General features: G+C 50.2%; 1 protein-coding gene across 3 annotated transcripts in view; it reads right to left on the reverse strand.

Moving 5' to 3' along the window:
* The window catches only part of Elavl3 (ELAV like RNA binding protein 3), a 36,212-nt gene that overhangs the window by 3,022 nt on the left and 20,513 nt on the right, over positions 1-12,677 (reverse strand). For all 3 annotated transcript variants that reach the window (XM_029482043.2, XM_029482044.2, XM_021172240.2), the window contains exons 4-6: positions 6,872-7,025; positions 6,537-6,762; positions 5,025-5,063 (exon numbers count right to left, since the gene is read on the reverse strand). In XM_029482043.2, coding sequence (XP_029337903.1) covers positions 5,025-5,063; positions 6,537-6,762; positions 6,872-7,025 — 419 coding nt within the window. The remainder of the gene's footprint in view (positions 1-5,024; positions 5,064-6,536; positions 6,763-6,871; positions 7,026-12,677) is intronic.

Genomic DNA, 12,677 nt, shown 5'->3' on the forward strand with positions numbered 1-12,677 from the left:
TCAGCTTTTTTGTATAGCTCAGTTGGCTATATATACACACAAGGGCTGCTTGCCATGTAGTCACAGATGGCTTCTTGGTTTTGTTTTTTCTTCCTGCCTGCTGGTTTTGAACTTGTGCTTCTCCTGGCAATACCTCTCGAAAACTAGCAGTGAACACCTGGCCTAAGCCACTGCACACCTGGCCTAAGCCACTGCACACCTGGCCTAAGCCACTGCACACCTGGCCTAAGACACTGCACACCTGACCTAAGCCACTGCACACCTGGCCTAAGCCACTGCACACCTGGCCTAAGACACTGCACACCTGGCCTAAGACACTGCACACCTGGCCTAAGACACTGCATACCTGGCTTATGCAGTGTTGGGGTAAAACACAAAGCTTTGTGCATACCAGGCAAGCACTCTTCTGATTGAGCTACCCATCAATGGTGTGTGTGTGTGTGTGTGTGTGTGTGTGTGTGTGTGTGAGGGGGTGGGGACAGAGAGGAAGACAGACAAAGAGAAAAGAGAGAGAGAGACTATCTGTACCTCATGCTAGCCTCAAGCTGGGTTGCAGTTCTTGCCACAGCCTCCATGATGTGGTCCTAGCCCACACTTGCCCTGCCCTGACAACTCTGACTCCATCTTGGCTTACCCTGCAAGAGTGGAAACTAGTTTTACAAGAGCAGAGCACGGTGTCCTCTGTGAGCCTAGCAGGTCCAGCACCTTCCTTTATTGCTTGAAAATGGCCTCCTCATCTGTCTGCCTTTCTGATCTTTTCTATCCAAATCATAAAGAGCAAAAGTTTTCTTTCTCCATTTCATTACCTATGGTTGCCTATGGTTTGCACATATTAAGTGAAAATTTCCAAAAACAAACAGTCCACAAATTGGTTTTGTTTGCTTGTTGATGCTTTTAAAATTTTTTTTGGATTTATTTGTTTATTTTGGTTATTCCTGACAATGCTCCTTTGTGTAGCTCTGCCTGTACTGGCACTATGTAGACCAGGCTGACCTTGAACTCAGAGGTCCTCCCTAGAGCTGAGATTAAAGGTGGGTGGGATGCCAAATTTGGATCGATTTTGTTTTCTATGTGTGCTTGCCTGCATGTATGTATGTGACACACATGCATATGTGATGTCTACAGAAGCTGGAGGACAGTGACAGAACCCTTGGGACTGGAGTCACAGATGGTTGTGAGTCACCACGTGGCTTTGGGGAACTGAACCTGAATCTTTTGCAGTAGCAGCAAGTGCTACCCTCTGTGCCATCCATCTCTCTAGCCCATGTTTTGTTTTGTTTTTGAAATTGGATCTCACCACATAGCCCAGGCTAGCCTCAAACTTGTGATATTTCTGAATCTGCCTTCTGAGTTATGAAGATCAGAAGGTATACAGCCATCAGGGATTTATAGTATAATTTTATTGTTATTATTAATATTATTAGTGTGTGTGTGTGTGTGAGGGGAGCACTCATCCCATGACACACATGCAGCTCAGAGGACAAGTCTGTGTGTGTGAGGGGAGCACACATCCCATGACACAAGTGCAGCTCAGAGGACAAGTCTGTGTGTGTGTATGTGTGTGTGTGTGTGTATGTAGCACACATCCCATGACACACGTGCAGGTCAGAGGACAAGTCTGTGTGTGTGTGTGTTTGTGTGTGTAGCACACATCCCATGACACATGTGCAGCTCAGAGGACAAGTCTGTGTGTGTGTGTGTGTAGCACACATCCCATGACACACGTGCAGGTCAGAGGACAAGTGTGTGTGTGTGTGTGTGTGTGTGTGTGTGTGTGTAGCACACATCCCATGACACACGTGCAGGTCAGAGGACAAGTATGTGTGTGTGTGAGGGGAGCACACATCCCATGATACACGTGCAGGTCAGAGGACAAGTATATGTGTGTGTGAGGGGAGCACACATCCCATGACATGCATGCAGCTCAGAGAACAAGTCTGTGGAGCTGGGTCTCTCCTTCCACCTTTATGTGGCTTCTGGGGATTGAACTCAGGTGGTCGGGTTTGTGCGGCAAGTCTCTGAGCCATCTTACCTGTCTCCCTTCATAAGTTTAAAGCTGCATATTCAATGTGGTGATGTGGCTCAGGACTGTAAGCCCAGCTCTTGGAAGGATGAGTCACAAAACGAACACTCTTGACCCTGGGATCTGCCCTGCCTTGTCTCCCCTCTTCTCTCTCTCTCTCTCTCTCTCTCTCTCTCTCTCTCTCTCTCTCTCTCTCTCTCTCAGATCTGCCTGTCTCTGTTATGCACTACCTGGGTTTTACACAGGTGCTGGAGATCTGAACCCAGGTCCTTCTGCTTGTATCACACTGAGCCATCTCCCTAGCCCCAGACTACCCCATCCCTGCCTCTACTTCATAAAAAGCCAAGCATGGTGATGGTTGATGGCTCATGTGTGTTGTTCCAGCGCTTGGCAGGCAGCGACAGAAGAATGAGGAGTTCAAGCTCATCTTCATCTATACCTCAAGGTTGAAGTCAGTCTGAGATACCTGAGACTCCGTATTAAACAAACCTCAAAACAGAAGAAGAAGAAGAAGAAGAAGAAGAAGAAGAAGAAGAAGAAGAAGAAGAAGAAGAAGAAGAAGAAGAAGAAGAAGAAGAAAGAAGAAGACGACGACGACGACGACGAGGAGGAGGAAGCGGAAGCAGAATCAGCAGTAGCAAAAGGCCTTTGTGTGGTAGCACATGCCTTTCACCTAGCACTCAGGAGGCAGAGATGGGGACTTCTGTGAGTTCAAGTCCAGCCAGAGCTACATAGTAAGACTGTCTAGAAGAAGGGAAGGAGGGGGAGGGAAAGAGGGAAAGAGGAGGTGGAAGAAAAGAAAAGAGGATAATTCAGGAGAGCCAAAGAGAAGACTGCACTGCTTTGAGTGGCATGATGAAACTTCACATAGTGTTCAGTGTATCCAAGCAGTGTATGTTGCCTTCCCATTAGCACTTAGCTATTTGACTGTCAGACTGATTGTCTAAAATCAGGGTTTCTAGGCTAAGGAATCCTTATTTTAATTAGTTCATGGTTAATACTGGTGATTTAGAGATGCCTAGAAGAAATTGGTAAAATGTTTCCTTTAAGGAAAAAGGTGAAAGGTCTCCATTTCTAGAAAATAGATCATATGCTGAGGTGACTAATATCTAAGGAAAGGACACATCTATGTGTGAGTCATGAAGAGGAAGCTGGTCTGGTGGTACAGGTTTATCATTAGGAGGCTGAGGCAGGAGAATCACAAGCTCAAAATACAAAGTAAAAGGATAAACTGAACATACCTGCAACCTCATGTTCAGGAGGGAGGGGCAAAGAGAGCAGGGGCTCAAGGACATGCTGAGCTCAGGGCTGCTGGCCTGCCAGCACTACATGAGGCCCTGTGTCAGGAGACATAGGGAGGGCTGCTGTGTGCTCTTAGTGTTTATTCAAAAGGCCTTGAGCATCCTCTCCAGTACAAAATGATGATGATGGTCATCATCATCATCATCTAAGTCCATGCACATGCCTTTAATCACAGCACTCTTGAGGCAGGTGGATCTCTGTGAGTTCCAAGCCAGCCTGGTCTACAGAGTGAGTTCCAGGACACCAGGCTATACAGTGAAGCCCTGTCTCATAAACAATCATACAACAAACAAGTCTAAGTCTAAGTAACTAAGACCAATACAGGTTCCCATGCTAAGCTCTGTCAGGTGTCCACAAGGAGTCTTGGAGATGTGACCCTGATGGGGAAGGAGGACAACTGTCCATGTCACCACCATGCTCCTGACATTGTTCTCTCGGCTGTCTCATCTGTCAGGTAACACTTGGTTGGTTGTGTCTAAATCAATTAAAGGATAGAAAGCTGCATTCCCACTGACTCCCTCACCTTCAGAGCTAAGTCACTCAGCGTGGGGAGACGACTCTCAAAGTCTGGACCCCACACAACCAGGACCACATGGGACTTAGCCCCTCCCTGTTCTGAGTCTTTCACCAGCTGTTCCTTCTGCTAGGTGACCTCCAGGTCTCTCCTGGGTCACCATCATCCCTTATGCTGCCCCTGCACTTCCCTGAGCACCACATCTCATTCCTGTGGGGCTGAGACCAGGAACATCAGTGGCAGGATTGTTATGGCCACCTTTTATTATGTGCCAAGCACTGTGTTCTATCTCAATTCATGTTCAAGAGGGATCTCGTCTGTCTGGACCATGCTATACCCTGGCCTCAAACCCAGCATTTGATATTCAACATGTTCCCAACAGCTGTGACACATCAACACAGAACCTTTCACAGAGCAGGGTTGTGGGTGAAGCTAGGAAGAGCTCAAGGTTCACAGCAACTGTGGGGAGGCAAGGGAGTCTTCCATGGAATTTGAGGAAAGCCAACAATGGTAGCTGATGTTTGGGGCTCAGGAAATGGCTATCGAGCCCCTGCTTAGAATCCTCCAGTGAGGGGCTGGGGGCATGGCTCAGTGCAGGCTTAGTATGCAGAAGTCCCAGGGTTCCCGTTCCTAGCATCCAAAACAATAAGTTATCAGTGGCTCTCAGAGGGTTAATGTTGGAACTAGGGGCACAAATGCCTATTTTGTTGAGATAATAAAAAGAGATGTGTAAGGGGCTAGGGAGATGGCTCAGGCCACTGAGAACACCGGCTGCTCTTCTAACAGGCAATTGAACCTATTCAATTCCCAGCAAGCCCATGGCAGGTTGCATCTGTCTTTAACTCCAGTTCCAGGGATTCTGACACTTTACACAGACATACATGCAGGTAAAACATCATTGTCTATGAAATAAAAATAAAAACGTTTTTTAAAAACCCTCAAAAAATACTATTAAAAAAAAAAAAAAAAAAAAAAGAACCGTGGAAAGCAAGGCCTCCATGATCCTTCCAAAGCTGCTCCCTTGAGACTCTGGCTCTGCTCATAGTCTTAGAGCTATCATCTCCTAGACAGGCAGAAATGGCTACCCAGAAGTCCCAGAGACAAGGTACATGCAGGGGAGTTAGAGGAGGGTCACCAAGGGAAGGGGCTATGAGGGATGGAGACAGTACGGCGGGGCACTGTTACCTCTTGACTCCGTAGGCCATATTGAGCAAATTGTCCAGCCTGTGGAGGCAGAAGCAGCTGTCAGTGTGGCCTATGACCCACTCCCTGTGATGTGACAGCCAGTCCTCCCCACCCCCATAGCCTTCAGCAGGGCCCTGCCCCCGCCGCCTGCTCCCAGCCCGGCTGGACACTGCCTGGCACGGAACCTCACTCATTTGGGACTGCTTCTCAGTATCCCTGCTGGCGCCAGGCTGAATGTCCTTGTCCTGCACTTCAGGCTACCCCCTTGGGTCCTGCCGGAGGATGAAGGGGCTAAGATCTCTGGCTTAAGAGGAGGGCTTACAAAGGTGGCAGGGAGGTTTTCCTGAGTCTGCAGGGGGTGGGCAGCTTGGGCCATCCCAGGTCCACCAGGGGCTCCCACTGATCGCCCACTGGGGAGTGCCTGAGAGTGACTAGTTTGGATCTTGGGTTCAGGTCTTATTTTGGGCTTGTACACTCTCCATCTGGGGTGAAGGATTCTCAGTAAAATGGCCCAGCACAAGCCGCTCTACCCAGCTACCACACAGATCATGGCCAGGACACAATGAGAGGAAACCTTTGGTGGTGGCATTATCCACGAGAAAACTGAGGCACAGCTGGACCCATGTGTGGTGGTGGGTGGGCAGAGACAGAGAAAAGAGAGACAAAGAGAGACAAGGAAAGAAAGAGAAACACACAGGCAGAGAGAGAGACAGAGACATGGAGCAGAAAGACAGACAGACAGAAAGGAAACAGACAGAAAGACCAAAAGAGTAGCTGAATATGAGAAACAGACACACAGATGCTTAAAAAGGCAGACGCACACAGAGGAAGATGGAGGTGAAAGGACAGGACAGACAGAGAAAGAGAAGAACAGGAGAGATGGGGTGTCCGGGCTGTTTTTTTCATTCTTTTTGCTTACTGTCTTGTTTTTTGTCAGCTAGGAAGAGAAACCTCAATCAAGAAGCTGCCTCCATCAGATTGGCCTGCGGGCAAGACTGAGGGATTTCCTTGACTGATGTGGGATGTCCCAGCCCACTGTGGCTATGCCGCCTCTGTGCAGCCGAGCCTGGGCTGAGCACGGCACGGGCAGCAGGTCAGTAAGCAGTGCTCCATGATCCCTGCTTCAGCCCCCACCTCCAGGTTCCTGCCCTGATTTCCCCTCGTGGTGGGCTGCTTGCTGTAAGATGAACTAAGCCCCTTTATCCTCACACTGCTTTTAAATATGGTGCTTTACCATAGCAATAGAAACCATAACCAAGACATGGGGGATGGGGTGGGGTGGGGGAGACAGACGGACAGACAGACAGACAGACAGAGAAAGACAGAAGGCCACAACTGGACCTCAATTTGTTGCCAAGTGTTGCGGCCAGCATGCACTGAGCTCCTGCCTATGTACTAGGCCATGTTCCTGATCGTGGGGTGTCCCCGGGTCCCCACTCTGTGCAGGAAACAGGCTCAGGAAGAGCTGCAGGCTTGAGGCACCTGGCCTGGGGTCTGGGGACTCTGGCTCACCGGAAGCGCTGTGTCTGATGGTGCAGGGGGCCAGCGTAGCGCCTGGCAGAGGACTGGTACAGGTGGGTGAGCAGGGCCTGCCCTGTCTTCTGACTTGGGTTGTTTGCGAACTTGACCGTGATGGGCTCAGCAGCACCCAGTGGTTTCTGCCCATTCAGTCCCTTGATGGCCTCCTCTGCCTCGATCCTCTTGTCAAAGCGGATGAATCCCACACCCCGAGAGACACCTGCCAGGGGTGTGAGGGCATTAGTCTCAGGTGCTCTGTCCCTTCCCACATGACTCTCCCCTCCCTGGGACACCCGTGTGCAGTGCACCCTCCCTTCCTGCATTCTGACCTGTGGCCTGGTCCAGCAGGATTCTCGAAGTGATGATTCGGCCGTACTGGGAGAAGAGCTGTTCCATCTCCTTCTGGCTCATGGTCTTGGGGAGGCCACTGACGTACAGGTTGGCATCCCGGATAGAGGCAGAACTGGGACGTGCATAGGACACCTGGGCGGGGGTCAGAGGACAGTGAGGGTCATAGAAACTGACAAGCCTCAGAAATGCACCCCCACACACATACACACACACACACTAGTTTGCTTAGCACGTGGCCTGGGGCGGGGCTGAGTGAGTGAGTGGCCAGCTTGTCAGTCATCCTCAGCACCACAGAAACAGGGTAATACACACCCATCACCCCAGTGCCAGGCAGATGGAGGCAGGGCGACCAGAAATTAAAAGTCACCTTTTGCCGGGCGTGGTGGCACACACATGCCTTTAATCCCAGCACTCGGGAGGCAGAGGCAGGCGAATTTCTGAGTTCAAGGCCAGCCTGGTCTACAGAGTGAGTTCCAGGACAGCCAGGGCTATACAGAGAAACCCTGCCTCGAAAAACCAAAAAAAAAAAAAAAGACCTTTTACTATATGTTAAGGTCAAGCGTGCCCTCGTGCCCTGGGCCACATGTCACCCTGTCTCAAAGAACAAAGCAGGAGCTTGGGGAGATGGCTCTACAGGAAACTCTGACAGCCTGAGTTTGTTCCCCAGAACCAATGGTGGAAGGAGAAGACAATGGCTCCCAAAGGCCTGACTGCTTACCCCCCCACCAATAATTAATAATAATGAAAATTTTCTTTTCTTTTCTTTTCTTCTCTTTTCTTGTCTTCCTTTCTTCCTTTCTTCCTTTCTTCCTTTCTTCCTTTCTTCCTTTCTTCCTTTCTTCCTTCCTTCCTTCCTTCCTTCCTTCCTTCCTTCCTTCCTTCCTTCCTTCCGACAGGGTTTCTCTGTGTAGTCCTGGCTGTCTTGAAACTCACCAGTAAGGCCAGGGTGGCCTTACTTGAGTCCAGAGGTCCTGCCTCGGCCTCTCAAATGTGGAGATTAAAGGTGTGTGCCAGAATGCCTGACTAAACCGGGTGTGGTGGTGCATGCCTTTAATCTCAGCACTTGGGAGGCAGAGGCAGGAAGATTTCTGAGTTCGAGGCCAGCCTGGTCTACAGGGTGAGTTCCAGGACAGCCAGGACAACACAGAGAAACCCTGTCTCGAACACCCCCCCTCCCAAACAACAACAACAACAACAAAAAACCAAACAGAATGCCTGACTAATATATATATATATATATATATATATATATATTTTTTTTTTTTTTTTTATCTAAAAAAGAAACAAATCTAAAGGTCCCTGTGCACACTGGGCGATCCCTGGCTTCAGGAATCCAGTTGTAACTTATGGGTCATGCCCAGTTCTGGGTAAGCCAGGGGTGTCTCACAAACCGGGGAGGCAGAGGCAAGTGGACTTCTGTGAGCTTGAGGCCACACACTCGCGCATGTGTGGCTTGAGGACTGCCCCCTCCCCCGCCACCCCCCCCCCCCCAGGCCTTGCATTCTTGAAAACTGTCTGACCAATTCACTACAGCTCCAACCTTTGAACTCTGTCCACAAGACCTCGAATGCAGTAAGGTCACCTCTCAGCTTTCATCCCCCACCCCCTTGCTTCCTTTCTTTTACCCCAAATGGACCAGGCAGTCCAGCCTCAGGACCATTGTTCTTGCTGTTTCTGCTGCTTGGAAGTCTGTCTCTTCGTGCCAGCCTTGATGGCTCCTGTCTGTAATACTAACACTCCGCAGGATTAGATGGAATGCTTGCCTGGTCTGCAGAGTGAGTCGGAGACCCTGTCTCTACCCTACCCCATAGAAACACTCTTTCCTCTTTTTCTGTCAGTCCACAATATGAAACGTCCTTCCTATCCCCTCCGATTCTCTAGCATGTGTGTATGTGTGTGCTATCCAAGATTGATGTGTAGCAGTCACAGGACAGCTCAGGGTGTCACTTCTGCCCTTGCACCATGGGAATCCATGTGGTCAAATCAAGTCACCAGGTTGGGCAGCAAGCGCGTGCCACCCTACTGGAGCCTCTCCCTGGCCCCCAGTGATGACCTTATCTCCAGGTGACTTCTCTGGCTTATGAGCTCTGTACATTCGATATGGCCATTCCATTTGTGCCCTCACTGAGGCCACATCTCAGCAATCCTGCAGCTGCTCACAAGTTGACCAGCTCAGACATTCACAGCACGAGAGAGACACTGGGAGTATTGTGAAGTGGGGAAAAGAAAAGTCTGTTTACAGAGTATTGTGGAACCCCAGCTCATTGTGTCTTTATCAATGTCCTGGAGACTCGGTGCAGGGGCCCCACCCACAAGTGTCAATGGGGTGACCAGTCTGTGGGGTGGGAGGGTCCTGAGCGCCCCTCCCCCCCCCTTCCTGCTGAAGTCTGCTTTCTGCTGCTTCTATTCAAACCCCTGAACCTGGGGTAGATAGGGACAATTGTTATGGGTTGGCTGTTTGGGGAGGGGCATTATGGGACTGCATTGCTTCGTTACAAGTAACTAATTAGGGGCTGCTGAGATGGCTCAGCAGCCGGTAAAGAGCTTGCCACCAAGCCTGGTGACCTGAGTTTGATCTTTCAGACTCATGGGGTGGAAAGAGAGAAATGACTCCAAAAGAAATGACTCTGGCTTCCCCACACACAAACATGCGTAAATGTTATGAAATTAAACCAGAAACTTAGTTAGGACTGGTGCTGTCACTCAGCTGGTGAGAGAAGCCATCCTCCCCAGGTGAGCGAGTGTGGTGGTGGCTCTGGAGGTGGAGGCAGGCACATCTCCATGTGACTTTCAGACCTGTCTGGTCTACACAGCATGCTCCAGGCTGCCAGGGAAGAGCCCATCTCAAGAAAAAAATTTCTTTTCACACACACAAAAAAATAAACAAAAATTATAGCTCAGTATTTGAGGTTTCTAACTCCACCATGGGAGTGTGTGGGTTTTGATTGATTGTCGTTGTTAAGACAGGGTCTCCCTATATAACCTCCAGGGGTCTGGCGCACACTGTGTATGTTGTTGTTAAGACAGGGTCTCCCTATATAACCTCCAGGGGTCTGGCGCACACTGTGTATGTTGTTGTTAAGACAGGGTCTCCCTATATAACCTCCAGGGGTCTGGAGCACACCGTGCAGACCAGACCAACATCCAACTCAGAGATCCACCTGCTCCATCTCCAGAGTGCTGGGATTAGAAGTGTGTGCATCACACCTGGATTGGAATGGTGACTTTTGGTCTCACTTTGTAGTCCTGGTCAGCCTGGAAGGCACTGCAGCCGTGAATGATGAAATTGTGGGCATGTGCCACCATCCCCAGCTAGGGGTGGCATCTTAGGTCTCAGGTCCTATAAGGCACAGGGTGGATCTATCACCTCATGTCTGTATAGAGATAGGTACACAATCCCACAGCACGTGTGTGAGAGAGGACAGCCACAGGTCTCGGCCCCCTTACTTCCCCATCTTGGTCTTGTTTGCTGCTGTGGACACAGCAGCACACCTGGCCTGAAGACTTCCAGAGAGGCTCCTGTTGCCACTTCCTGTCTCCCTGCAGGAGACTACAGATACCCACAACTCCCAGTCTTTTCCTGCGTTCTGGGGTTTTGAACTTAGGTCTTAAGGCTTTTGCAGCAAGAACCTTACACAGTTCTTCCGAAATGGAAACATTCCATCCTGCAGGGAAGCCCCTAGAGCAGGAAGATAAATAACTCAACATAGTTTCAGGAAGTCCCTGAAACTGAGCAGATTCACCGGCCTCTTCCTACCAGAGTAAGTAGGAAAAGCCGAGTGTTCCTCTGAGACTAGCACAACAGAGCTGTAAAGAAGACTGTGAGGCCAAACTGACTGCCTGGAAGAAGAAACCAGCTGAGCTGCCTGAAAGAGGTTTAGACCACCGAGGCCCCCAGAAAGGCCACTCTCTACCCTGTTGAGCTGGCTGAAGGCTGTGCAGTGTGCTCCCCGTTCCCAGCTTTGTGAGCTGTGAGCTCCTGTAACTCCTCACGCACATTCCTGTAAGCTATCCCAATAAAAGGCATCGGCTCAGCAAGCTGTACTCTCATGGTAGCCACACTCTGGGCTGTTGTAGGTTCCTATGTGGAGTTAGTAGATGTGTGTGTTGTGTTGCCCCAGGATTAGTTTTGCCACATAATGTATTTGTCTCCTGATCAGTGACAAAACTAGAGATGAGATGGGGAGGAGGGAGTGTGTGGCATGCAGCTGAGGCTGAGAAAGAAGGGCAACTGGGGAGGGAAGTCCTTGGGAGCTGTCTTTTCCTACGTGGTGTGTGGTAGTGTGCCACTGCTGCTATGACAGCAGTTGCGTGCTTCTTGCCACGGGTGGTAGATATGCCACCAAGGCTGAGACATCGAAATGAGGGATGTCTGGAGGAGGAATCTCAGCACGGCAGTCTTCGTCTATGTGGTATGAGGTGCATGCCTGCTTGATGAGGTGGGGGGCACCACGTGAAGCTGGAGATGCCCTGAAAACAGTTGGAAGTTTAGAGATTTCGCAGTCTTTTAAAATTTGTGCAGCAGAGGTGGCCTGGCTGATGTGTGTGTGTAAAGGAACAACTGCAACAAGAAAGGCAAGGTGCCGGGGCTTCCCTGTTAGCCTTGGATCCAGGAAGTAAGTCAGATGAAGGAGAGGATGAGATAGAAGATAACCCTCAAGGCTGACCTTTAGTATGGGAAATAGGGAGATCTGAGACCTGACGTATAGATGGGGCCTTTACAGAGTGACCAGGAAACACTGTGAAGTTGGAGGAGAACTTTTGAACCCGTGGTGAAAAAGACTGTGCCAGCCTGGCGTGTGTGGCTGTGGGACTTGGGAGCAGACAGGCTCATGACCGCTGTGGAGGCAGAAAAGTGAGAAGTGTAACTTTCCATCCCTCCTTCAGACAAAGGCAGCATGACCGGAGACCATGTGAGTGCAATCAGCCTAGATGGACTCTCATCAGCACCTCTAGGAGTAGGCGGTTATCTCCTTCTGAGGTCCCCATAAATATCCAGGAACGGAGGGACATAGAAGGGAGAGAGGAAAGCTGTGTTTGAACCCCAGCTCACTGAGCCGGATAGTCCTACCCCTGTTCATGGAGGAGCTAAGGAAAAGTCTGTGTGGTCAGTCCGAGGCTGGTGTGGGGTTTCAGTGGCCTCACTGAGGCTTTTGGTGGGCAAGATCTTTATAAAGGAGGAAAGGTTTTGGCAGATCCCAGCAACTTAGACCTGCATCCAAAGGAAAAGACCAGCCAGGAGGAGTTAGTAAAAGGAAAAAGCAGAGAGGGTCAGCTCCAGTTACAAAGGGGCCAGGATTTGTGTCCAGCTGGAGCTAAGGAGACCTGATAGAAGCCAGAGTGGGTGCTGAGGAGCCTGGTGAGCAGTTCCCAGGCCTGTGCTTGCATGATACAGGTGACGACGATCAAGCCTGTCCCAGGGCTGGTAATTCTCCCCCAGACTAAGGAGGGTTCATTTCTCCACACTAAGGGTTATGACAGAGGTGGAGGTGGTTTGTCCAGCCACAAACTCCCCAAGCATCTGGATGCTTGTGTGATGAGTAGAGAGGCTACAGCCATATGCCAACCCAGGGCCTGTCTGATGCAAGGAGCCAGCGGGCCAGGCACACCAGGGTGAAAACAGAGCCACATCCACTTTTGTCTCTGAGTAGGTCTGAGCAGATCAGGCTCACTGAGTTTATCGGGGGTGGAGAAATGTAGGGAGGCTCCAGGGAAGAGCTCCAGGGTACGGAAACATACTGTCTCAGAGAGGATGACTGGGAGCTACAGGAGCTAATTCAGTGA

Source organism: Mus caroli, unplaced genomic scaffold (genome assembly GCF_978045245.1).
Source record: "Mus caroli unplaced genomic scaffold, Mus_caroli_1 scaffold_11, whole genome shotgun sequence".
Lineage (NCBI taxonomy): Eukaryota > Metazoa > Chordata > Mammalia > Rodentia > Muridae > Mus > Mus caroli.